We start from the raw sequence: 27469 nt of genomic DNA, 5'->3' as shown, positions 1-27469 counted from the left end.
GGTTCAAGGTAAGTTTCTAAACTACAAAGGGGAAATAGGAGGAGGGAAACCTTTCCCAGTGGAGTAGCCATATTCAGCCCAAACATCAGCAGAAAATTGTCCACCCATCACAATACTCACAAATAGCCCCCCCCCCAATCCATCAATTAAGTATCACCAATAATAATTTATTTACATGCCTCCTGACTAGGTTCCCCCAGCCACTCTAGGTGGCTTCCAATCCACACTTTCTTTTTGGGATGGAGAGGAGGACTAATTGAGGATATGTTCAGCCCAGTACTATTTTTCCAGAACAAGAGATGCTGGAACTCACCGCGAACGCCTTCTCTTCTAATGGCAATGGCACCTACCTGAGAAGGGCCGGAACGGAGTTCCTGTGAGTTCTGGCTGAAAAAAGCCGTTTCAGCCACATGCGTTGGGCCACTGGGACCCTGAGACAGCCCCATGGTTGTCGAGAAGGCCATGAAGTCCCACACAGGCCTATTTGAGGCAGCCTCAGCATGGATGCCGCCCCAAACACCATCACGAGAGGGTTCTCCACCACCACCACATCCCACAGCTCAGTGACAAAGAACATTTACAGCAGAACTTTCCCTTCGGTTGACAGAAGCAACTCCTTGGATCCCTGCTTGGAGTGTAGAATGACTTACCCCAACCTTTAGGTAAAACATGCTATAAAGGCTGTCAATTTAGTGTGCTTCCTAACAAGGTTGGATTTGTGAAAGTTTTGTTTAGGGGTCAGCAAACCTTTTCAGCAGGGGGCCGGTCCACCATCCCTCAGACCATGGGTAGCAACTGTGGGCTCCACTTTTCTCAGTAACCGCTTGACCGATCGCCCTGAAATTTGGACACAACGATCCATGCCACTTCCCGAGTGTTTGCAGAACCTCGGATGCCTCACATCTCATACCTGCACAGGTACAAACCTGCTTTTCCACAAACTAAAACAGCGCCCTCAAGTGGCGTTATTCCCTCAGCTCCTCCTCCTATACCACCTCCCTCCCCATGGAGTCCACGCCACACCCACAAACAGGGTGGGGGGATTCACAGGGGTAAAACAGGGGGACTCTGGGGCTTGGGGGGATCTGAAGGGGGGCTATTACCCTCCATTTCACAGACCACCGCAATTTGTGCAAGGCCAGCTAGTTTTAAATAAAAGCACACATTCTACACATGTAAAAACGTGCTGATTCCTGGACCATCTGCGGGCTGGATTTAGAAGGTGATTGGACCGGATCCGGCCCACAGGCCTTCGTTTGCCTACCCATGGTTTAAGGCTTAGTAATATATGCACTTTCTCGGTAGCTCTTGGGCTGATTATCTTTATTTTCTCGTCTAATAGGTCTCTTAAATTTCGTTCTTACAATTCATTCTGTTCTATTAAAAACAGTATCTCAGCTCTTGCTGAGTTTCTATCATGTCTATGCTTGGATATAAAAGAAATGTTTATAATAATAATAATAATAATAATAATAATAATAATAATAATAATAATAATTTTATTTATACCCCGCCCTTCCCAGTCAAGACCGAGCTCAGGGCGGCTAACAAGAATATCAAAGCAAGCATAAAAAACCATTCAATTAAAATGCAGATTAAATACAATGTTAAGATTCGATTTTAAAATTAGGAATCTACAAGTGCAACCTCATTTAAATATCTGTAGGATAAAGCCTTAGGGGAAGGTAACACTGGGGCCAGACTGAGTTAGTCCAAAGGCTAAGCGGAACAGCTCCGTCTTGCAGGCCCTACAAAAAGATGACAAATTCCCGCTGGGCCCTAGTTTCCTGAGAGAGAGCATTCCACCAGGTCGGGGCTAGTACTAAGAAGGCCCTGGTCCTGGTCGAGGCCAGCCTAACCATGTTGTGACTCGGGATCTCCAGTATGTTATTATTTGTGGACCTTAATGTCACCTGCGGGGCATACCGGGAGAGGCGGTCCCGTAGGTACGAGGGTCCTAAGCCAATTTTATTTACTGCTTTCCAATCCAGATCAGCCCCTGGCCTCTCAAGATCTTCCCTCCCAAACTTTGGAGGGGCTCCTCTCCACTCCCACTGGTTGCCCCCCATGGCCTTTCCTCACCTCTGCAGATTTTCCAGCTATGCCCCCTTTTGGACAGAAGTCACTTGGCAACTGCACTCCAAACTCTGGTAATTTCCGGGCTGGATAATCGCAATATATTCTTTATGGGGCTTCCCTTAGAGATGACTCAGAAAGTTCCATGGGTCCAGATTACAAACTGGGGTTCCATCTCCCTCTGATATAAATCCTGAGACCTTGTTAAACCACGTGGACCACAGAACAGCTTCTGGGTTAGTGGTGCATGTGGCATCAGCAGATTCCTTGAGACCACGAGGCCTTCCTTCAGATACACTTGCCTGCCCTCCTTCCTCTCTCCCCATATACACACACAGGAACACAGGGATTGTTTATTGTGAATTTATTCCTTTATCCATTAACGTCTATAGTATCTGCATTTTTGTACTTTTTATCATTCTGCATATAAATATTCAACATTCAAGAAATAAGTTTTTTTAAAAAATATATATCCAATTTTATTCACTTTCTCCCTAAAATGAAGCTGTTCATTGCTTTAATTCTTCCCATTTCCATTAGAGCTTTTAGGAATGGCATGATGAATTTGTATGTCAAGAAGAACAAAATGAAAACACTAATGGGAACTTGATTTCCCCCTTCCTTTTTTAAAAAAACAATCCAATATGGTTAGGAATATAGCATTTTAACTCATTCTATAAAGGTAGGGAAACAGAAGCTGATGGTGTTAATCTGAATTAGTTGCCCTTACTTCTGCTTGTAACTAACAAAGAGTTGGAATTAACTCAAGGAATGTTGCCTCCTTCTCCAAGCATTTATATGGTTTATCCCATGTGAGTTCTTTTATGAGAAGTAAGCGTAGATCCACGTGCAAATCTCTTTCCACACTCAAGGCACTTATATGGTTTCTCTCCTGTGTGAATTCTTTTATGATAATGAAGGCTTGAGCTGTGATTGAAGCTCTTTCCACACTCAAAACATGCATACTGCTTGTCCCCTCTGTGAGTTTTTTGATGAGATGCAAGGGTTGAGCTTCGAGTGAAACTCTTTCCACACTCAAAACATGCATACGGTTTTTCACCTCTGTGGATTTTTTGATGTATACGAAGGCTTGTACCCTGGGTGAAGTTCTTTCCACACTCAAAGCACTTATATGGCTTCTCTCCTGTATGGATTCTGCGATGGCAAACAAGGTATGTGTGGTTACTAAAGCTCTTTCCACACGTCACACATTTATATGGTTTTTCCCCTGTATGGATTCGCTCATGCACAGTAAGGTGTGAACTCTGACTGAAGCTCTTCCCACACTCAAAGCATTTATATGGCTTCTCACCAGTGTGAGTTCTCTTATGTGAACTAAGGTGTGAACTGTGGCTGAAGCTCTTTCCACATTCCAAGCATTTATATGGTTTCTCCCCTGTGTGGGTTCTCTTATGTGAAGTAAGGGTAGCACTTTGAGCGAAGCTCATTCCACACTCCAAACATTTATATGATTTCTCTCCTGTGTGAATTCTTTGATGAGTTTGAAGACCTGAGCTGTAACGGAAACTCTTTCCACAGTCAAAACAGGTATACGGTTTCTCCCCTGTGTGAATTTTTTGATGTTGTGTAAGGTTTCTGTTGCATCTGAATCTCTTCCCACACTCAAAACATGCATACTGCTTGTCCCCTCTGTGAGTTTTTTGATGAGATGCAAGGGATGAGCTTTGTGTGAAGCTCTTTCCACACTCAAAACATGCATACGGTTTTTCACCTCTGTGGATTTTTTGATGTATACGAAGGCTTGTACCCTGGTGGAAGCCCATTCCACACTCAAAGCACTTATATGGCCTCTCTCCTGTATGGATTCTGCGATGGCAAACAAGGTATGTGTGGTTACTAAAGCTCTTTCCACACGTCACACATTTATATGGTTTTTCCCCTGTATGGATTCGCTCATGCACAGTAAGGTGTGAACTCTGACTGAAGCCCTTCCCACACTCAAAGCATTTATACGGCTTCTCACCAGTGTGAGTTCTCTTATGTGAAGTAAGGTGTGGACTCTGACTGAAGCTCTTTCCACATTCCAAGCATTTATATGGTTTCTCCCCTGTGTGGGTTCTCTTATGTGAAGTAAGGTTAGCACGGTGAGCAAATCTCCTTCCACACTCAGAACATTTATAAGATTTCTCCCCAGTGTGAATTCTTTGATGAGATGTAAGGCTTGAGCTGTGAGCAAAGCTCATTCCGCACTCCAAACATTTATACTGTTTCTCCCCTGTGTGAATTCTTTGATGAGTTTGAAGACCTGAGCTGTAACGGAAACTCTTTCCACAGTCAAAACAGGTATACGGTTTCTCCCCTGTGTGAATTTTTTGATGTTGTGTAAGGTTTCTGTTGTGACTGAATCTCTTCCCACACTCAAAGCAGGTAAACGGTTTCTCCTCAGAGTGGACTTTGTGATGTCTTTTAAGGTTTGAGTGGTGATTGAAACCCTTTCCACATTGTAAGCATTTGTATGATTCCTGTCCGGCGTGAATTCTTTCATGTGATTTTAGGCCTGAGCTGTCACTGAAGCTCTTTCCACACACCAAACATTTACACGGTTTCTCCTCTGTGTGGATTCTGCAGTGTGAGTTCAAGCTAGATTTACTTTCTGATGAAACCAGAGTACGATGACTGTCCTGTTCATCACCTGCTAAAGTTAAGGGAAAATCACAATTAAAAATGTAATGCGAATCACAATCCTAGTGAGACTTTCTGTAACATATGATGATGATGATTTTATTAGTTATTCCCCAGCCACAAGGGGCAGCTTACAGCATTTATGAAGGTAACAGACCCCTGGATGGTTAAGTCCAGTCAAAGGTGACTATGGGGTTGTGTTGCTCATCTCACTTTCAGGACGAGGTAACCAATGTTTGTCCACAGACAGCTTTCTGCGTCATGTGGCCAGCTGGACTAAACCGCTTCTGGCACAGCAGAACACCGTGACAGAAACCAGAGCGCACAGAAACACTGTTTACCTTCCCGCCATATTAATCTACTCACACTGGCACATTTTATTTTTATTATTTTTATTTAGAAACAAGACAAAGTCCAGCTATCATATATACATATGCAAAAAGAAAGCAAGTAATATATGACTCTACACAAACATATGTTGAGAAATTGAATGAAGAAAGAAAGAAGGAAAGAAGGAAATAATAATAATAAGAAAATAATAACAATAACAACAACAACAACAATAATAATAATAATAATTTATTTATACCCCACCCGTCTGGCTAGGTTTCCCCAGCCACTCTGGCCGGCTTCCAACAGAAAAATGAAATAAAATAATTGATTAAACATTAAAAGCCTCTCTAAACAGGGCTGCCTTCAGGTGTCTTCTAAAAATCTGCTAGCTGTTTTTCTCTTTGACATCTGATGGGAGGGCGTTCCACAGGGTGGGTGGAAGGAAGGAAGGAAGGAAGGAAGGAAAGAAGGAAAGAAGGAAAGAAGGAAAGAAGGAAAGAAGGAAAGATGGAGCTGGTAGACAGCTGCCCAAGACACAGAATGGACCAGCGCCTCCATGGACAACTGTGAGTCCAAAATGACTCCCAGGCTGTGCACTTGAATGCGGCCTAGAATGCGGCCGCTAGACTGGTGACTGGGAGCGGCCGCCGAGACCACATAACACCGGTCCTGAAAGACCTACATTGGCTCCCAGTACGTTTCCGAGCACAATTCAAAGTGTTGGTGTTGACCTTTAAAGCCCTAAACGGCCTCGGTCCGGTATACCTGAAGGAGCGTCTCCACCCCCATCGTTCTGCCCGGACACTGAGGTCCAGCGCCGAGGGCCTTCTGGCGGTTCCCTCACTACGAGAAGCCAAGTTACAGGGAACCAGGCAGAGGGCCTTCTCGGTAGTGGCACCCACCCTGTGGAATGCCCTCCCACTAGAGGTCAAAGAGAAGAACAATTACCAGACCTTTAGAAGGCATCTCAAGGCAGCCCTGTTTAGGGAAGCTTTTAATGTTTGATGGATTTCTGTATTTTAATGTTTGATGGATTTCTGTATTTTAGAATTTCTGTTTTGTTGGAAGCCGCCCAGAGTGGCTGGGGGAACCCGGCCAGATGGCCGGGGTATAAATAATAAATTATTATTATTATTACTTGGTTCTTCAAGGGCACAGTTATCCCATTCAGGACCAGGGAGTCTCCACACCAAAATGCCCCCTACCCCCCAAAAGCAGTACTTCTGTCTTGTCAGGATTCAACCTCAATCCATTAGCCACCATCAGCTGACCTGCACTGACAGACAGTCTCAAGTGCCAAGGAACAATCAGCGCTGCACTTTCAGGCTCCTGATAATATCCTTTGCAGTCACATCCTCACCCGTCCCACCCCTGAGGCCACATATGTAGGGCAGCAGGACAGGGTTTGAAAAAGATGGCTATATGGGCTAGAGAGGGACTGCAGCCATGACCCACAAGTCTCTCACTGCTGACCTGGCAGCTTGGCTGCTGCAAACCGAAAAAATCTGCCCATTCAGTCCCTCATCTGGCAATCGGTGCAGCTACCAGCCAGTGTCAGAATGAGGACCCAACACGACATTATACTATGGAAGTTGCTGTATTCATTGGTGTAGCCAAGGAGGGGGGGGCAACCCCCAGACCAAGTAAAACATTAGAAATACTTATCTGACCAATTACGCCGGTTCTGCCCCCCTAACAGAAGTCCTGCCCCCCAAGAAAAATCCTGCTCCCATTCCAGCAGTGAAAAACATTCCTTTCCTTTTCTACCTTTTATCTTTCACACCCCAGAACTCTGGCCCTGCAACCTTCCTCGCTTTCTTGCCCGGGGGGGGGGGGCTTCCTCACCCCCAACATCTCCCCAGGTCCCCCTCTCCATTCCCTGCAACTCACCAGATCCCACTGAGGATCCTGGGAGGGAACATTCGAAGGTTGTGGGAGACAGCCTGACCAGGTCAACCGTCCATCTTCCCCCTTCCATCCTCGCTAGCCCTGCAGGAGAATAATAATGAGAATAATAATAATAACAATAAGAACAACAACAACAACTTTTGTAGCCCGCCCTCTCCGGCCAAGGCCAGACCCAGAGTGGCTAACATCATTAAGAAAATACAAGATGCATAAAAACAGACATCACTAAATTAAAATACATCTTAAAATTAATTTAGACAAGTTAAAATCTAAGCAGGTGGCAATTATCAGGTTGGAATTGAGATTGGTTAATACTTGCCAGGACCAACTGTTTCCACTGATCATACAGGACCTGTGAGCGGGTTGGGGGCCACCTTTGGGCTTGTTTTACCGCCTCCTTGGGGCTTGTTTTACACAAAGGAAAGTAAGTCGAACGGCATCCTGCCCAAAAGTTCCGTCTTGCAGGCCCTGCGGTAACATGTCAAATCCCACAGAGCCCTGGTCTCTTGTGGGAGAGCGTTCCACCAGGCTGGGGCAATGGCCGAAAAGGCCCTGGCTCTAGTCAAGGCCAGTCTAATTTCCCTGGGGCCCGGGTGTGGGAATACCACATTGAAAACAAAGACAAAGGACCAAAGATTCAACCAGCAAATCTCTTGGAGGGAAAGTGCCACTCTCTTCCCCTTCGCCAGATCTTTTTATTACAATATCAAAAGTTACAAAAATTCAAATCATCCAATAGAATTCATCCTAAGTTCTAAAACCCCTCCCAGGTTTCCTCCCACCTTGAATCTGATACTGTTGGGAGAATCTGGAACTAACACTAAGATGCTAAAAAGACTTCCTGGACTTCAAAGAAACTACATCTAAAGAAAGGAAAGAGGGGCCCAGGAATTCCTGCATAGATTAACAGTGTCTTGTCAGAAAACAGGTTTGTCAGCTTTTCAAAGGCTAACAGGAAGGAAGGAAGATTAACAGATGCCCTTTTACCCAGATCTATTGAGCCAAATGTTTTACAGCCAGGCATGAAACAAATGGCAACACAGCCCTGTTTCTTGCAACCCAGACTGAAACGTGTTTTAAAGGTGGAAAGAGATGGAGTCAGTAATCATCCCAGAAACCTATGTCCAAGACCAGGATTTTCATAATTCAGGCAGCAGAGGTATATCAAGGGAGCCACCAAGCTCAGACATCCTCTACAGGCACACATAATTATGAGTACCTGATTCCCTTCCATAGATCACTAGAAAGTCACCACTACACCCGGGATCTTCAAGGTGTTGTTGTTAGCAGAAAGAGGGTGAAAGAGGATCAGCCTCTTTCATCCTTCCGGAGGAGCTCAGAAGCCTAAACAAGCTGGAGCCTCAGAGAAGCTGCAGGGCTTCCTCTGCCCTAGATATTCTCCTGCCCCTGCAGAAGCCCAAATGGGACATATATATAAAATTTATATCCCACAATCTGGTTGGGTTCCCACAGCCACCCTGTGCGGCTAACAGCATATATGAAAACACAACAAAACATCAAACATAACAACAGAATATCCTATACAGGCAACAAAGGAACCAACAATAACAATAACAGTTAGAATAACAATAACAGCAGTAATAAACGGTTTACAGTTATACCAAATTAAATTAACCACTAACGCCAAATAAACAAATCACAGCGGACTTTGCTACCAAACTCTGCCAATTTGTCCTTACCCACAACCACTTCAAATTTGGTGATGACCTGTTCCTCCAGATCAGCGGCACAGCCATGGGCACCCGCATGGCCCCACAGTATGCCAACATCTTCATGGCAGATTTAGAACAGATTTAGGAGTTTCCTAAACTCCTACCCACTCAAACCTCTCTTGTACCTACGATACATTGACAATATTTTTTATTAACTGGACACATGGTCAACAGACCCTGGACACCTTCCACCAGACATTCAATGAATTTCACCCCACCATCAACCTAACAATGAACCAATCTATGCAAGAAACACACTTTTTGGACACTACTATAAAAATACAGGATGGGCGTATAGGCACCACCCTATACGGAAAACCAACTGACCAACAAACATATCTACATGCTTCTAGCTACCATCCCAAACATACCAAACAATCCATCATATACAGCCAGGCCCTACGTTACGGCCGCATCTGTTCCAACTCTACAGAGACTCTCACCTAAGAGATCTACAGCAAACCTTTTTAGAACTAAAATATCCACCTGATGAAGTTAAACAACAGATCAACAGAGCCAGACTGATACCCAGAGAGAACTTGCTGCAAGACAGACCCCCCCCAAAAAATAACAGAACACTGCATACAGCCAGCCACCCCATCTTAAACAACTCCTCACCCACAATAATACCACCACCAGACTTAACATGGACACTGGTACCAGAGCCTGCAATAAACCCAGATGCCAACTTTGCTGCCACATACACCCGGACAACACCATTACTGGCCCCAACAACATAAAACATACCATCTCAGGACTATTCAATTGCTCATCTTCTAACATTGTGTATGCCATCAAATGCCAACGGTGCCCTTCAGCTCTCTATATTGGACAAACAGGCCAAACCCTACGCCAAAGGATAAATGGACATAAATCTGACATCAGAAATCACAAGACAGAGAAACCAGTAGGAGAACACTTCAGTCTCCCAGGACAATCTATACAAGATCTCAAAGTAGCTGTCTTATTACAGAAAAATGTCAGAAACAGACTGGAAAGAGAAGTTGCTGAATTGCAACTCATTACCAAGCTTAAAACCATGGAGAGACCTGGTCTGAATAAGGACACTGGATTCTTATCTCATTATACATGATAAAGCTTTCTTTAGCACCTCACCCCTTGCTTTTTCCTGCAGGACCAATTCATCAACAGGTTTACCATTCCTATCAGCCAATCACCCAATACCCCCACCCCCTGACTATACATAAGGGACTGGTGACTTCTGTTTCAATGTATCAGAAGAAGTGTGCATGCACACGAAAGCTCATACCAATGACAAACTTAGTTGGTCTCTAAGGTGCTACTGGAAGGATTTTGTTTATTTTTACGCCAGACCAACACGGCTACCTACCTGTGCCAAATAAACATTTAACCAACACCAACTCGATGAAAACAAAGCAGAGGAACCAAAACTAGAACTGTTTTAAACATTATAAAGCATTTTTGCCATTTGCCCCAACCTAAGAGATGCTCGAGCAATGTCCCAGGGGCCTCCCAGGAGCCTCTTTTGGCTGTTGAAGGGGAGTCTGGGCTCCACCCTCTAGGCCAGGTGGAAATGGGCCTTGCAGCAGAGCGCAGGTCTTCCTTCCAGCCTTCAGGGCATGGCAGGCATAGCAGTGACCCGAAAATGGATCATACGGAGGCTGTGGAAGCCTCCTTATGAGTAGAGTTCCCACTCACAGTTTCCATGGTAAAAGTGGGGTGTCTTCCTCCTGAACCCCACCAGAGAAGAAAGGAGTCCTGCCTGAAAATGAATCTTCTTCACATCACCATTAAAAACATTTCCTTTTCTGTCTACCTTTTATCTCTGCCAACCCGGAGCTCTTGCCCTGCAGCCTTCCTCGTTGTCTTGCCAGGGGAGTTTCCTCACCCCCAACATCTCCCCAGGTCCCCATCACCATTCCCTGGAACTCACCAGATCTCTCTGAGGGTCCTGGGAGAGAACAGTCAGAGGTGGCGGGAGACAGCCTGACCAGGTTAACCGTCCATCTTCCTCCTTCTATCCTCTCTAGGTTTGCAGGACCAGCCTCTGTCAACCTACCCAGGAGATCAGAAGCTGCAGGTTCTGGGGAGGGAGGAAGAAGCAAAGGGAGCCTCAGAGGCCCTGCAGGTATTTTCCGACCAAGGTATATTGTTGGTGAATGATAAGCCTGCCTAGGTGTGAAGCTCCCGCTTGCATTAAAGAGAAGTGCCCCCCTCCTAAACCCCACCATGCGAGGACAGTGGAGTCAAGCTGGAAAGAGGATCTTCTTCCCACCACCATTAAAAACATCCCTTTCATTTCCTCTCTGCCAGCCTGGAGCTGTGACAGGGCTGCCTCTCTCCATTCCTCCTCCTCCCCCAACCCCACATTAGGGGAAGGGGCTGTAGCTCAAGGGACAGAGCATCTGCTCAGCAGGCAGAAAGCCCCCAATCCAAGCCTACACTTGGGCAAAAAAAATGAAAGGCACAAATACAGGATGGGAGACACCTGGCTTGAGAGCAGTACATGTGAAAAGGATCTAGGAGTCTTGGTGGACCACAAACTTGACATGAGTCAGCAGTGTGATGCAGCAGCCAAAAAAGCCAATGCAATTCTGGGCTGCATCAATAGGAGTATAGCATCTAGATCAAGGGAAGTAATAGTACCACTGTATTCTGCTCTGGTCAGACCTCACCTGGAGTACTGTGTCCAGTTCTGGGCACCACAGTTCAAGAAGGATACTGACAAGCTGGAACGTGTCCAGAAGAGGGCAACCAAAATGGTCAAAGGCCTGGAAACGATGCCTTATGAGGAACGGCTTAGGGAGCTGGGTATGTTTAGCCTGGAGAAGAGAAGGTTAAGGGGTGATATGATAGTCAAGTTCAAATATATAAAAGGATGTCATATAGAGGAGGGAGAAAGGTTGTTTTCTGCTGCTCCAGAGAAGCGGACACGGAGCAACGGATTCAAACTACAAGAAAGAAGATTCCACCTAAACATTAGGAAGAACTTCCTGACAGTTAAGAGCTGTTCAGCAGTGGAATTTGCTACCAAGGAGTGTGGTGGAGTCTCCTTCTTTGGAGGTCTTTAAGCAGAGGCTTGACAGCCATCTGTCAGGAATGCTTTGATGGTGTTTCCTGCTTGGCAGGGGGTTGGACTGGATGGCCCTTGTGGTCTCTTCCAACTCTATGATTCTATGATTCTAAGCCCCAGGGGACACCCCCATTGGCCTAATCCTGCCCTCTCTACCCAGCATTGACCCCTCTTTCTCCAAAACATCCATGCCTCCCTCCTCCTCCCCTTCCCCGAGCCATCCTGCCTCCTTTCCTTTGGGGGGGGGGGGTTTCCTACTCCACCCCACAAGTGCCTCTCCCCCCCCTTGCCTTCTTGCCTTGCTCTCATCCTGGGGCGTCCGTGCAGCCCTCGGGGCCCTTTGCTTTTTCGGGGTTCAATTGTGGGGTGCAACCCCATGCATGCTCCTCTCCCGGAGGGCGTCTCTCCTGCAAAGCAGCTGCTCTGACACGGGAGCCCCCCACCCCCCAAAAAACCACCCCCTTTTCCTACCTTGCAGAATGCAGTCTTCCGCTCTGCCGAATCTCCTCCCTCGCACGTGTGACAAAGGGAGGAGGAAGTGACACTTTTTTCCTCCCCCAGGAAGTCATATGTCGTAATATCAGCGCAGCATTTAACCCTCGAAGAGCCAGTATTTCTCCCAACCCAGTATTTCTCTCAGGGGACCCCATTAAATAGGGTTGCTACATTTGTTCTGGCAAAATACAGGGCGGTTGGGGGTGTTTCCTCCCCCCCATCTGTTGCTGAAGTTATTTCAAAGCAGCCCATTACAATCTATTACAGCCTAACAGGACGCCCCCCCCCCGGAATTTCTTTTCTTTCTCTCTCTCTCTTTCTCTCTCTCTCTCTTATCATTCGAGTGTTCCCTCCAAGGGACTCTGGCAAGGAGGGGGGCGCTTTGTGGGGTCCCGTAGGCAGAATCCGCAATGTCCCCAGCACCATACAGTTCGGGTGGGGGTGGGGCTGGGAGAGATACTGGCTCTTCAAGGGTTAAAGGCAGAGACTATATTATGACAGAGGACTTCCTGGGGGAGGGGGAAAGTATCACTTCCTCCTCCGTTGGTCACCTTTGAAAAGCTACGAGGGAGGAGATTCTGCAGGCCTGAAAACTGTGCCTTTTGCAAGGTAGGGAAAAGAGGGAGATTTTTTTTCGGGGGGGGGGGTGCTCCCATCTCAGAGCAGCTCCTTTGCAGGAGGGCAGTTTTGCAAAGGGAGGGAGGGAGCATCCGTGGGGCTGCACCCCCAATTCAGCCCCGAAAGAGCTGCGATGAGTGCAAAAGGTTTTAAGGGGTGCAGGAGGAGAGCACGGCAAGAAGACAAGGCGGGGGAAGAGGCAGTTTTAGGGTGGGGCAGGATGAACCCCCCCCCCAAACATACCGGTAGCTGCCAAGTTATCCCTTTTTTTAAGGGAAATTCCCTTATGCTGAATAGGCTTCCTCACGAGAAAAGGGAAAACTTGGCAGCTATGCCCAAAGGAAGGGAGGCAGGATGACTCGGAAGAGGAGGAGGGAGGCATTGGTTTTTGGAAAAATAAGGGTAGAGTGGGCAGGATCAGCTGGAAACTCGTTTCAACACTACAGTACAGGGCATGGATATTTTTTCCTTCGATGCCTTTGCGGTTTAGGATGAAGGCACCCAAGAGGGCACACACAGTCTCTCTGTATAGTAATCAGCCTTCGGAAGGTACCAAGGTGTTCGGAGAGATGAAGGAGGGAAGAATTTAAGTTTGGGAAGAGGAGAACCATTAGCTGTAAAATGAACTTATGCAGCAGAACTGGGGGCTCCAAGCTCAGTGAGCTGTCTACAAATAGCCTTAATAAAAATAAAAAATCCTTCCAGTAGCACCTTAGAGACCAACTAAGTTTGTCATAGGTATGAGCTTTCGTGTGCATGCACACTTCTTCAGATACACTGAGACGGAAGTAACCAGACCCTTCTGTATAGTCAGAGGGGGGGGGATGGGAATGGGTGATGGGCTGATAGGAGTGGTAAACCTGTTGATGACTGTTAACAACTGTTAACGACTGCAATTGGTCTTGCAGGAAAAAGCAAGGGCCAGGTGCTAAAGAAAGCTTGATCATGTATAATGAGATAAGAATCCTATGTCTCTGTTCATACATTCATCAACAGGTTTACCACTCCTATCAGCCAATCACCCATTCCCACCACCCTTCTGTGTAATACACCTCCTCACCCTCTCTATATATATAAGGGTCTGGTGACTTCTGTTTCAGTTTATTTGAAGAAGTGTGCATGCACACGAAAGCTCATACCTATGACAAACTTAGTTGGTCTCTAAGGTGATACTGGAAGGATTTTTTATTTTTATTTTGACTGCATCAGACCAACACGGCTCCCTACCTGTAACTAGTACAAATAGCCTTGTTCCTCCTGAGCAATGGGTTTTCAAGCACAGAGTCTCAGCCCTGCCTGGGGACTGAATCTTGGGATTTCTGGCTGCTGAGGAGATGCTCTGCCCTCGAACTACAGCCCCTTACCCAAAAGTGAGGTTGCAGGAGGAGGAGGAACAGAGGGAGGCAGCCGTGTCACAGTTCCAGGCTGGGGAAAAAGGAAAGGGATGTTTTTAATGGTGGTGAGAAGCAGATCCTCTTTCAGGCATGACTCCACTTTCCTCGCATGGTGGGGTCCAGGAGGAAGGTGCCCCTCTTTTACCAAGGAAAGCGGGAGCTCCACACCTAGGCTGGGTTATCATTCACCAGCAAATTGTCTTGGGCAGGAGAATCCCTCCCAGGAACCTGCAGCTTCTGAGCTCTTCAGAAAGGATGGAAGAGGCTGATCCTGCAAACCTAGCGAGGATGGAAGGAGGAAGATGGACGGTTGACCTAGTCAGGCTGCCTCCTGCATCCCTCCCCACAACTTCTGACCGTTCTCTCCCAGGACCCTCAGAGAGATCTGGTGAGTTCCAGGCAATGGAGATGGGGACATGGAGGGATGTTGGCAGTGGGAAAGCAATCTGACAAGAAAAGGGCCAGAGCTCTGGGCTGTGAGAGATAAAAGATACCACACTGCTGAGAACCTGTTTTGCTTATGCTTTCAAATTGGGTTTGTTTGTTTTTTAGTGATTAAACTGTTTTTAACAGTTATAAGGGCGTTTTGCGGGATGTGCCTGGGAGGGCAGGAGCAGGGGAAGGCCCAATTTCAGTGGTTCTGGGTAGGCGGAGGTATGGTGTGTGAGGAGAGGCAGGCTGGGTAAGAGGCACACGGCTCAGGTAGTTATATATCAGCCAGCCTTCGGGTCTGCAACTGCGGCTGTTGAACACCAGGTCGGCCCAGAATAAAATCTCCCTCGTCCATGATCTGATTGTGGATGATGAGGCTGATCTGGCCTGTATCACTGAAACCTGGGTGGGTGAAGAGGGTGGAGTTGGTCTCACTCAGCTGTGCCCACTCAGTGCAGCATCAGGCCAGACTCAAGGGTTGGGGAGGGGGAGTTGCTGTGGTCTATAGAGGTTCTCTATCTCCAGGCTCTCTGTTCAGTTTTCAGCTAATGTCATCAATCTCTTTCCCCAAGCAATCACAATGTTGCACTTGGACAACCACGACATGCCCAGCACTACCGGGTACATGGGTAATCTCGTGATGTGGAAAGCAATTGTCTCTCGGTATCCCGGTAACTCTAAGCCTACAGGCATCGCGGCTCTCCTGCGATGCGTCCGGACAACAAGGGCCACTCATCTATGGTTTTCACTTCAAGCAGGGTTCTAGCTTCTGCGTGGCTAACCCCAACCTCTTCACTAAGTTCACATCTATAAAATCAGTCAATGCTCCAGAGTCTATGAGCACGCACACTTGCTCTCTGTTCCCACCCAGGAGTCGTAGCATGGCCCACACAGTGATTCCTGGAATGACTGGTTGTGGTGGAGGCCCGTCTATGGCTTTTTCTCCCAACCTGTGGCTTCCTGAATGGGCCAGGGCAGGTTGTTTCCCTGCGGTGCTTCCTTGAACCCTTGTCTCGGTTCTACACTCGACCCTGTTGCTTCCTGGCTGCACACTGCCACGCCATGTGAGTTGCAGAGGCACAGACAAAACACAAGCGCTCCTTTCAACGTCTCTCCCTCTCCGCTGGCAAAACTCCAGGAAAACACCCCCTCTGGGGGCACCCAATTGCACCGGTTCTTCCCCCTCCTGGTGCGCTTGGGCCTGTCGGAGCGCTTCCCGACTGGTGCATCTGCTCTGGAGCTACCTGGTCCTGCCAGCCTTTGACGTACCCTGTCCCCCTCCTGCAGTCTCAGACCTAGTTGTAGGGCTGCTTGGCCGACCCCTTCGAGTGCGGCCTGAGGAGACCTTCTAGCCAATTCATCCAGAACCCGTTGGTTCAATCCCACCAGGGACCTTCCTTTCCATCCCAACTGCTGGACGTACATCTGGAAACGTCCCCAGTACTCTGCCACTGTCCCTCTGCCTTGTTTGAGGCTCAGGAGCTCCTGCGACAGTTGCTCCTCTTGCACGGGATTCAAATAAATGCTGTCCATCACTTTCTTGAAAGCTGTAAGAACTGTGAGCACCCCGTCATTGCTCATCATGAATGGGGTCACCCAACGTCTAGCTCCGCCAGGCTACTCTTTCCTGATCATTTTGGAAATCAGCCCCCCTGAGGTTCAAGAAATACAAGCAGGCTATTCTGAATGTGGCATAATCTGAAGGCTTCCCTGTAAACCGCGGGGGGAGGGCACTATGCTCTTGGACGTCTGTCTCCTACATACATCCATTAGCTGCCTGCCCTGTTCAGTCGTCACTCTCTCCAATCTGCTCAGCCGTACCTTCAACTCCTGATTTTCCTTCCACGTGGCTTGATAAGGATCGAGTGGGGCTTGCACTCCTGCTTCTGCTCCTCCTATTGTCCTTCCTTTATCGGCTCTTTCCTCTGCCAACAAACACGAAGAACTTCAGAGAAGGGTCATTCAGTCAGGAGTCTTGCCTCTGGCTTGATCACACAGTGAGCGTAGTCAATTAAGAAGCTTGATTTAGTGTTAGCACAAACAGATAGCTACGGACGGCATAACACAGCAGCCGCCGTCATGAATGACGATGACCCTTCTTAAGGCCCCTTCCGCTTTCTAAAACGGAAAGTCAACTTATGAAGCTAATGTCCTTTCTGCTTCCTAGCTGGCAACCCCCCCCCCCATACACCGCCTCCTGGAGAGATTGGATCAGCTCCAACCTCTTCCAAGTCACTATCTCTGCCTCTGTTCCTGCCCGAGGAACTGCTTCGTTCTTTCTTCATGGTATTTTCCAGTTCTCGAGAGTGTTTTGCGGGGGCTCCGGATCCTTATCAGCTGGCATTCCTAAAGGCGAGGGAATTGACGCTGGGCTATGCCCTTCTTGCCTGGCAGTTAGCCCTCTCTCTCCCTGGCTACTCCCTTCACTAGGAGCTGTCTGGGCTGGCTCATTCATGACAGGTACGCAGGCTGAAACCCTGCCTGCACACAGACTGTGGTACATGCTCTGCTTATCTCCCACTTGGACTACTGCAATGCTTTGACTCCCAGTATGTTTCCAAGCGCAACTCAAAGTGTTGGTGCTGGCCTTTACAGATGGTCCAGGAATCAGCATATTTTTACATGAGTAGAATGTGTCCTTTTATTTAAAATGCATCTCTGGGTTATTTGTGGGACATAGGAATCTGTTCTTTTTTTTTTTTTTTCAAAATATAGTCCGGCCCTCCACAAGGTCTGAGGGACAGTGGACCAGCCCCCTGCTGAAAATGTTTGCTGACCCCTGCCCTAAACGGCTTGGCCCTGTAGACCCAAAGGAGCATCACCACCCCCATCGCTCAACCCCAGACACCGAGGTCCAGCTCCCAGGGTCTCCTGCTTGTTCCCTCACTGCGCAAAGGAAAGTTACAGGGAACCAGACAAAAGGCCTTCTCAGGAGTGGTGCTGTCCCTATGAAATGCCCTCCCTTCAGGTGTCAAGGAGATAAAGAACATAATTTTTAGAAGACATCTGAAGGCAGCTGTGACGTTTTTACGCTGTTTGTCATAGCTTTATCAACCCGACCCATCAAGGGTTAACTCGGACTCCTTGTCGACTGACTGGACATTCCAGGAGGGGAGGGGAATGGTTGAATGTTTAAAGAGAAGGGACAGCCGTTTGGTCAGTTGAGAGGGTGCTGGGGAGCAGGAATGTGAGGGTGCTTGTAAAGAAGATCTAGGAGAGTAGGTTTAGGTTAGGTAGTCGTTAGGTATTTTAGTACAGTGGAACCTCGGTTTATGAACACCTCGGCTTACGATTTTTCGGTTTATGAACGCCGCGGACCCATCTGGAACGGATTAATTCACTTTCCATTACTTTCCATGGGAAAGTTTGTTTCAGTTTATGAACGCTTCAGTTTATGAACAGACTTCCGGAACCAATTGTGTTCATAGACCGAGGTACCACTGTACATGAGTAACAAGGTTATTACCATTGAAACTAAGCTTGTACAACAAGAATACCTTAAAGCAACCCTTACATTCTTGAGAAATAAAATTTCCAGTGTTTGTTGTTGTTGTTTAGTCATTTAGTCGTGTCCGACTCTTCGTGACCCCATGGACCAGAGCACGCCAGGCACACCTGTCTTCCACTGCCTCCCGCAGTTTGGTCAAACTTATGTTCGTAGCTTCGAGAACACTTAAAGTGCCAATCAGAAAATCGTCTGTGTTATTTTCCAGCCGAGGTACATGAAACTTATTCATGAGGACACCCATTAAAAAGACATCATTTCCTTCAAGAGTGGAACTGTTGGTTTGTATCTTTGAGGTGCACCAAGAGGGCAAGCCAGGCAGACAGACCTAGAGTGTCATAAAGTTACCCCAGGGAAGGGGCAAGCTTTTACAGAAAGGGATTCTTAGAGGCAAAACTCCCTATACTGTGGACACAAGGGATAGCCTCAGGTACAGCCCTGAACTTTAAAAGGTACCTGGCCACGGTTGTGCTGGAAGAGGACTCTCTTTTGTATAAAAGAAGAGGAAATAGAATAAAACCCTCGAGTGCATGAGGGAATACAGAAAGGCTAAGGGGAGCAATAGGGGGGAGGCTCGGTTTATCCCAGACCATCCCTGTTGGTTCTTGCAATAAGTGAGAGGTAGAATAAATAAGATGAAAACAAGGGTCTTTCGTCGCAGCAGCCCTGTACCAGGACGTTTGTGATGTTTTATGTTTTACTCTGTTATAAATATGCTGTAAGCCACCCAGAGTGACTGCAGAAACCAAGCCAGATGTGTGGGATATGAATATTGTTGTTGTTGTTGTCATCGTCGTCGTCATAATCATCATCATACCTTATCACTAGATTTGTAATTTGGATTACACTTTTAATTGTAATCTTCCCTTAATTTTAGCAGGTGATGAACAGGACAGTCCTCGTTCTTGGGGCTCATCAGAAAGAACCAAGCATGAAGTCAAAGGAAGGACCTTTCAAGATCAAGAGGAAACAGGATCACAGGTGAAAAGCCTAGAAGAAAATGGGAGAAATATAGGCCTTCTAACACAGACTGATAATGTTCATCCAATCCCCGTCCAGAAAAAACATCACAAGGGGAAGAGCACAAATGATAGCCCTTCATGTGACAAACCATTCAAATCTAGCTTGAACTCACCCTGCAGAATCCACACAGAGGAAACACCATGTAAATGCTTGGTGTGTGGAGAGAACTTCAGTGACAGCTCAGGCCTAAAATCACATAAAAGAATTCATGCAAGACAGGAATCCTACGAATGCCTAGAATGTGGAAAGAGTTTCAGTGACTACTCATACCTTAGTCAGCATCAGGAAATCCACAGCAGGGTGGACCCATATACCTGTTTTGAGTGTGGAAAAAGCTTCATTTCCAGATCAGGCCTTGTATATCATGAAAAATGTCACACAGGAGAGAAACCATATACCTGTTTTGACTGTGGAAAGGCCTATACTAAGAGCTCAGACCTTGTGTATCACCAAAAAATTCACACAGGGGAGAAACCGTATACCTGTTTTGACTGTGGAAAGAGCTTCCGTCAAAACCAAGGTCTTCTTGTTCATCAAAAAATCCACACAGGGGAGAAGCCGTATAAATGTTTGGAGTGCGGAATGAGCTTCGCTCACAGCTCGAGCCTTACATCTCATCAAAGGATTCACACAGGAGAGAAATCATATAAATGTTCAGAGTGCGGAAGAAGCTTTGCTCACAGTGCTAGCCTTACTTCACATAAGAGAACCCACACAGGGGAGAAACCTTATAAATGCTTGGATTGTGGAAAGAGTTTCAGTCAGAGTTCACACCTTAGTTCACATAAGAAAACTCACACTGGTGAGAAGCCATATGAATGTTTGGAGTGTGGAAAGAGATTCAGTCAGAGTTCACACCTTACTGTGCATGTGCGATTCCATACAGGAGAAAAACCATATAAGTGTGTGACGTGTGGAAAGAGTTTCTGTACTAACACAGAGCTTATCTGCCATCGCAGGATCCATACAGGGGAGAAGCCATATAAGTGCTTTGAGTGTGGTAAAACCTTCAGCCAGAGTTCAAGCCTTAGTATGCATCGAAAAATTCACAGTGGGGAGAAACTGCATGCATGTTTTGAGTGTGGGAAGAGCTTCACTACGAACGTCAAGCTTTTAAATCATCAAAAAACTCACACAGGGGAGAAACCGTATACCTGTTTTGAGTGTGGAAAAAGCTTCACTTGCAGCACACACCTTACATCGCATCTAAAAATTCACACAGGGGAAAAACCATATACCTGTTCTGAGTGTGGAAAAAGCTTTGCTCATGGACATCACCTTACTTCACATAAGAGAATCCACACACTGGAGAAGCCATAAATGCTTGGAATGTGGAAAGAGCTTCTTACTGTGCATGAACTTATTCATAAAGGAAACAACCAGTTAATTGTTTGACATGTGGAAATAGTTTCTGTACTAGCACATAACTTGCTTACCATCACAGGATCCATATAAGTGCTTTGTGTGTGGGAAAACCTTCAGCCTTAGTACACATCAAAAAATTCACAGTGGGGAGAAACTGCATGCATGTTTTGAATGTGGAAGGAGGTTTACTTGCAACTTACATCTTCTTGCTCATCAGAAAATCCACAGAGGAGAAAAACCATACAAATGGTTGGAGTGTGGGAAAAGGTTTAGGTGGTGGACACATTTTACTTATCTTCAAAAATATATATATACAGGGGGGAAATCACATAAATATTGGGATTGTGAAAAGACACTTTATATTCCATCAAACTTGTATATAATGGAGATACCATAATGAAATAATATCAAGTTAGAAGTGCCCATATTTCTTGCTGGTCTTCAAGGAATTCAGAAAAGATTAACCCACATGCATGACCAACACCCACTACTTAGAGGTGGAACGCCCTCCCATCAGATGTCAAGGAAATAAACAACTACCTGACTTTTAGAAGACATCTGAAGGCAACCCTGTTCAGGGAAGTTTTTAATGTTTGATGTTTTCTTGCACTTTTAATTTAATTGTATTATTATGATTATGATTATTATTAGGGTCTTTTTCTGTAAGGTGTGTCTGTTCTGACTACTGTATTTGTTTACCCTTAATCCTATGCCCCAAGGGTAATAAAGAAAAATATTGGACACCTTAATCTAATGAGTTAAAGGATCCCTTTTGATGCCAAAAGCCTGAATATCGAGTTGGCGCGACAACTTGGCAACAGACCCACACTACAAGTATGAAAGGGAGGGGAAGGGAATATCTATCTTAAATGAAACGAGATCCCGAGAGCTGTGCCTTTTGCTTGAGAACTCCCCATCAATAACCTGTGGCATCAAGGCTACAGCACCTCTCCCACCCATTCCTTGGTCCATCGTCCAGGGAAGCATAAGTAAGCTGTTCGACAGTGGAATTTGCTGCCAAGAAGTGTGGTGGAGTCTCCTTCTTTGGAGGTCTTTAAGCAGAGGCTTGACAGCCATATGTCAAGAATGCTTTGATGGTGTTTCCTACTTGGCAGGGGGTTGGACTGGATGGCCCTTGTGGTCTCTTCCAACTCTATGATTCTATAAAGCCGGTTCCTTGAGATCCATGAAAAGCATAGAGGGCTCCTTTGATTTGGGCTGAGTGATTAATAATAATAATAATATATTTATACCCCACCCATCTGGCTAGATTTCCCCAGCCACTCTGGGTGGCTCCCAACAGAATATTAATAATTATTAATATATATTAATATATTATTATTATTAATTATAGATGTAAGCCAATATTATTACTTCCCTAATACCTTTATGCCGCTGTAACATTTTTTTCCCTTTAAGTACCTTCTGTTGCTCATTTTTGTTTCCTTTTGTAAACTAGTTGGTAGTTAAAAGGATGTAACCCTAGTAAAAATCGTTATCCTATTCGGTTCCCTAATGTATATGCGGTAGCTTCTATGCAATAAAGTTTGCTTGAAACACAATATTACTGTGCTGATCTTTACATTAAGCATGAGGATGTAAGAATAATAGTAATAATAATAATAATAATAATAATAATAATAAAGCTAAGAACTAGCACCAGGTTCAAAATAGGTCATCACAGGGATCTCTTTTTTTATCAGATTATGCTGTCCAAATGCCATGATCCATAGTAAGAAGTTGATTGTGGCACCCATCTTTACAGCATCTCTCTCCCAGCCTGAAGCAAAACTCAGACCGCTGTTTGAATTGCCTCTTTGTTGTTGTTTAGTCGTTTAGTCGTGTCCGACTCTTCATGACCCCATGGACCATAGCACGCCAGGCACTCCTGTCTTGCACTGCCTCCCGCAGTTTGGTCAGACTCATGTTCGTAGCTTCGAGAACACTGTCCAACCATCTCGTCCTCTGTCGTCCCCTTCTCCTTGTGCCCTCCATCTTTCCCAACATCAGGGTCTTTTCCAAGGATTCTTCTCTTCTCATGAGGTGGCCAAAGTATTGGAGCCTCAGCTTCACGGTCTGTCCTTCCAGTGAGCACTCAGGGCTGGTTTCCTTCAGAATGGATAGGTTTGATCTTCTTGCAGTCCATGGGACTCTCAAGAGTCTCCTCCAGCACCATAATTCAAAAGCATCAATTCTTCGGCGATCAGCCTTCTTTATGGTCCAGCTCTCACTTCCATACATCACTACTGGGAAAACCATAGCTTTAACTATACGGACCTTTGTCGGCAAGGTGATGTCTCTGCTTTTTAAGATGCTGTCTAGGTTTGTCATTGCTTTTCTCCCAAGAAGCAGGCATCTTTTAATTTCGTGACTGCTGTCACCATCAGCAGTGATCAAGGAGCCCAAGAAAGTAAAATCACTCACTGCCTCCATTTCTTCCCCTTCTATTTGCAAGGAGGTGATGGGACCAGGGGCCATGATCTTGGTTTTTTTGATGTTGAGCTTCAGACCATATTTTGCGCTCTCCTCTTTCACCCTCATTAAAAGGTTCTTTAATTCCTCCTCACTTTCTGCCATCAAGGTTGTGTCATCTGCATATCTGAGGTTGTTGATATTTCTTCCGGCAATCTTATTTCCGGTTTGGGATTCATCTAGTCCAGCCTTTCGCATGATGAATTCTGCATATAAGTTAAATAAGCAGGGAGACAATATACAACCTTGTCGTACTCCTTTCCCAATTTTGAACCAATCAGTTGTTCTATATCCAGTTCTAACTGTAGCTTCTTGTCCCACATAGAGATTTCTCAGGAGACAGATGAGGTGATCAGGCACTCCCATTTCGTTAAGAACTTGCCATAGTTTGCTGTGGCCGACACAGTCAAAGGCTTTTGCATAGTCAATGAAGCAGAAGTAGACGTTTTTCTGGAACTCTTTAGCTTTCTCCATAATCCAGCGCATGTTTGCTATTTGGTCTCTGGTTCCTCTGCCCCTTCGAAATCCAGCTTGCACTTCTGGGAGTTCTCGGTCCACATACTGCCTAAGCCTGCTTTGCAGAATTTTAATTCACACCTTGCTAGCGTGTGAAATGAGGGCAATTGTGCGGTAGTTGGCGCATTCTTTGGCACTGTCCTTCTTTGGGATTGGGATGTAGACTGATCTTCTTCAATCCTCTGGCCATTGCTGAGTTTTCCAAACTTGCTGGCATATTGGGTGTAGCACCTTAACAGCATCATCTTTTAAAATTTTAAATAGTTCAGCTGGAATATCATCACTTCCACTGGCCTTGTTATTAGCAGTGCTTTCTAAGGCCCATTTGACTTCACTCTCCAGGATGTCTGGCTCATGGTCAGCAACCACACTACCTGGGGTGTACGAGACCTCCATATCTTTCTGGTATAATTCCACAGGGAGGGCACAACCACTGGGAAGGCCATCTGCCTGGTTCCCTGTAACTTCGCTTCTGGCAATGACGGAACCAGCAGAAGACTCTCACTGCTGTATCACAATATCTGGGGTTGAGCAATGGGGGCGGAAACGCCCCTTCAGGTATAGTGGGCCAAGGCCATTTAGGGCTTTAAAGGTCAGCACCAGCGCTTTGAATTGTGCTCCGAAACAAACTGGGAGTCAATGTAGATCCTTTAGGACCGGTGTTATATGGTCTCGGTGGCCACTCCCAGTCACCAGTCTAAAAGCTGCATTCCGGATTATTTGTAGTTTCCGGGTCACCTTCAAAGGTAGCCCCACGTAAAACGCATGTCAGTAGTCCAAGCGGGAGATAACTTCCCGCCATAGCGGTACCTATTTATCTACTCACACTGGCACATTTTATTTTTATTATAACAATCATATACATATACAAAAAGACAAGACTCCACACAAACTTATATTGAAGGAAGGAAGGAAGGAAGGAAGGAAGGAAGGAAGGAAGGAAGGAAGGAAGGAAGATGGAGCTGGTAGACAGCTGGCCTGGACACAGAATTGACCAGCGCCTCCATGGCCAACTGTGAGTCCAAAATGACTCCCAGGCTGTGCACCTGGTTCTTCAAGGGCACAGATACCCCGTTCAGGACCAGGGAGTCACCATACCAATCCGTCCCCTGTCCCCCAAAAGCAGTACTTCTGTCTTGTCAGGATTCAACCTCAATCCATTAGCCACCATCAGCTGACCTGCACTGACAGTCTCAAGTGCCAAGGAACAATCAGCGCTGCACTTTCAGGCTCCTGATAATATCCTTTGCAGTCACATCCTCACCCGTCCCACCCCTGAGGCCACATATGTAGGGCAGCAGGACACGGTTTGAGGGAAATGGCTTCATGAGATAGAGAGGTGCTGCTGCCACGACCCACGAGTCTCTCACTGCTGACCTGGCAACTTGGCTGCTGCAAACCGAAAAAACCTGCCCATTCAGTCCCTCATTTGGGAATCGCTGCAGCTACTAGCCATTGTCAGAATCAGGACCCAACACGACATTATACTATGGAAGTCGCTGCATTCATGGGTGTAGCCAGGGGGGGGGGGGACAGCCCCCAGACCAAGTAAAACATTAGAAATACTTATCTGACCAATTACGCTAGTTCTGCCCCGTAACAAAAGTCCTGCCTCCCCAAGTCTTGCCCCCCAAGAAAAATCCTACACCCATTGAAAAGCATTCCTTTTCTACCTTTTATCTCTCACAGCCCAGAACGCTTGCCCTGCAACCTTCCTCGTTTTCTTGCCCGGGGGGGGGGGCCTTCCTCACCCCCAACATCTCCCCAGGTCCCCCTCTCCATTCCCTGCAACTCACCAGATCCCACTGAGGATCCTGGGAGGGAACATTCGAAGGTTGTGGGAGACAGCCTGACCAGGTCAACCGTCCATCGTCCCCCTTCCATCCTCGCTAGGTCTGCAGGAGAATAATAATAATAATAATAATAATAATAATAATAAAACAATTATTATTATTATTATTATTATTATTATTATAATTTTTGTAGCCCGCCCTCTCCAGCCGAGGCCAGACCCAGAGTGGCCAAATAAATCTAAGCAGGTGGCAGTTATCAGGTTGGAATTGAGAGTGGTTAATAATTGCCAGGACCAACTGTTTCCACTGATCATACAAGGACCTGTGAGCGGGTTGGTGGCAGGTTCCTTGGAGGGGAGGGAGAACTAAAAGTAGCCTCAGAATAACATCAGGGATTCCTCTGCCCTAGATATTCTCCTGCCCCTGCAGAAGCCCAAATGGGGTATATAGTATATTTTATATCCCGCAATCTGGTTGGCTTCTCACAGCCACCCTGTGCGGCTTAGCATATATGAAAACACAACTAAACATTAAACATAAAAAACAGAATATCCTATACAGGCTACAAAGAAACCAACAACAATAACAGCAGCAATAATAAACAGTTTCTGGGGTTGCGGCGCTCATCTCGCTCTATATGCCGAGGGAGCCGCCGTTTGTCCGCAGATAGCTTCCGGGTCATGTGGCTAGCATGACAAAGCTGCTTCTGGCGAACCAGAGCAGCGCAAGGAAACGCCGTTTACCTTCCCGCTGGAGCGGTCCCTATTTACATACTTGCACTTTGATGTGCTTTCGAACTGCTAGGTGGGCAGGAGCTGGGACCGAGCAACAGGCGCTCACCCCGTTGCAGGGATTCGAACCGCCAACCTTCTGATCAGCAAGCCCTAGACTCTGCGCCACCTGGGTCCCCTAATAAATTAAAATAACCACTAACCCCAAATAAACATTTAACCAACACCAACTTGACGAAAACAAAACAGAGGAACCAAAACTAGAACTGCTTTAAACATTATAAAACATTTTTGCCATTTTCCCCAACCCAAGAGATGTTCCAGCAAAGTCCCAGTGGCCTCCCAGGAACCTCTTTTGGCTGTTGAAGGGAAGCCTGGGCTCCACCCGCTAGGGCAGGTGGAAATGGGCCTTGCAGCAGAGCGCAGGTCTTCCTTCCAGCCTTCAGGGCATGGCAGGCATAGCAGTGACCTGAAAATGGATCATAAGAAGGCTGTGGAAGCCTCCTTATGTGTAGAGCTCCCACTCAGCTTCCATGGTAAAAGTGGGGTGTCTTCCTTCTGAACCCCACCAGAAAAGAAAGGAGTTCTGCTTGAAAATGAATCTTCTTCACATCACCATTAAAAACATTTCCTTTTCTGTCTACCTTTTATCTCTGCCAACCCGGAGCTCTTGCCCTGCAGCCTTCCTCGTTTTCTTGCCAGGGGAGTTTCCTCACCCCCAACATCTCCCCAGGTCCTCATCTCCATTCCCTGGAACTCACCAGATCTCTCTGAGGGTCCTGGGAGAGAACACTCAGAGGTTGTGGGAGACAGCCTGACCAGGTCAACCGTCCATCTTCCTCCTTCCATCCTCTCTAGGTTTGCAGGACCAGCCTCTTTCAACCTCCCCGAGGAGCTCAGAAGCTGCAGGTTCCTGGGAGGAAGGTAGAAGCAAAGGGAGCCTCAGAAGCCCTGCAGGCATTTTCATTATAGGCATTTCATTGGCCTAATCCTGCCCTCCCTACCCAGCATTGACCCCTCTTTCTCCTGCCTCCTTTCCTTTGCGGGGATTCCTACTCCACCCCACAACTGCCCCTCTCCCCTTCCTGCCTTGCTCTCCTCCTGGGACGCCACTGCACCGCTCGAGGCCCTTTGCTCTCCCCACAGCTCTTTCGGGACTGAAATGGGGGTGCAGCCCCACACATGCTCCCTCCCACCGCTGCCCCTTTGCAAAACTGCCCTCTCCAGGGAGGCTTCTTTCCTGCAAAGCAGCTGCTCTGACACGGGAACCCCCTCCCTCCCTCCAAAAAAGTCTCCCCCTTTTTCCTACCTTACCAAAGGCACAGTCTTCCGCTCTGTCGAATCTCCTCCCTCGCAGCTTTTCAAATGTGACCAACG

At 46.7% G+C, this 27469-nt stretch overlaps 2 protein-coding genes across 10 annotated transcripts; one reads left to right on the top strand and one right to left on the bottom strand.

Annotated features, from left to right (window-relative positions):
• Positions 1 to 1076: 1076 nt before the first annotated feature.
• On the bottom strand, positions 1077 to 27469 carry LOC118081438 (zinc finger protein 260-like). 9 transcript variants are annotated; one of them, XM_060269109.1, is made up of 7 exons: positions 26854 to 26983; positions 25365 to 25463; positions 18202 to 18359; positions 16509 to 16612; positions 10609 to 10758; positions 6943 to 7041; positions 1077 to 4732 (listed from the first exon to the last, which is right to left on the bottom strand). In XM_060269109.1, the coding sequence occupies exons 6-7, from the start codon at positions 7028 to 7030 to the stop codon at positions 2880 to 2882; spliced, it is 1941 nt and encodes a 646-aa protein (XP_060125092.1). In that variant the 5' UTR covers positions 7031 to 7041; positions 10609 to 10758; positions 16509 to 16612; positions 18202 to 18359; positions 25365 to 25463; positions 26854 to 26983; the 3' UTR covers positions 1077 to 2879. The 9 variants fall into 9 exon arrangements, 8 of the variants coding, with proteins under 8 accessions (XP_060125092.1, XP_060125075.1, XP_060125081.1 ...); XM_060269092.1 differs by lacking the exons at positions 16509 to 16612; positions 18202 to 18359; positions 25365 to 25463 and adding an exon at positions 27407 to 27469 and having other exon boundaries at positions 26854 to 27005; XM_060269098.1 differs by lacking the exons at positions 16509 to 16612; positions 18202 to 18359; positions 25365 to 25463 and adding an exon at positions 27407 to 27469 and having other exon boundaries at positions 1077 to 4729; positions 26854 to 27005.
• LOC118081259 (zinc finger protein OZF-like) lies at positions 12746 to 22142 on the top strand. Its single transcript, XM_060269197.1, has 3 exons — positions 12746 to 12852; positions 14465 to 14643; positions 19070 to 22142. The coding sequence occupies exons 2-3, from the start codon at positions 14511 to 14513 to the stop codon at positions 20533 to 20535; spliced, it is 1599 nt and encodes a 532-aa protein (XP_060125180.1). The 5' UTR covers positions 12746 to 12852; positions 14465 to 14510; the 3' UTR covers positions 20536 to 22142.

The sequence above is a fragment of the Zootoca vivipara genome, chromosome 2 (genome assembly GCF_963506605.1).
Source record: "Zootoca vivipara chromosome 2, rZooViv1.1, whole genome shotgun sequence".
NCBI classification, from domain to species: Eukaryota; Metazoa; Chordata; class Lepidosauria; order Squamata; family Lacertidae; genus Zootoca; species Zootoca vivipara.
This window is presented reverse-complemented; position numbering and strand designations above follow the sequence as displayed.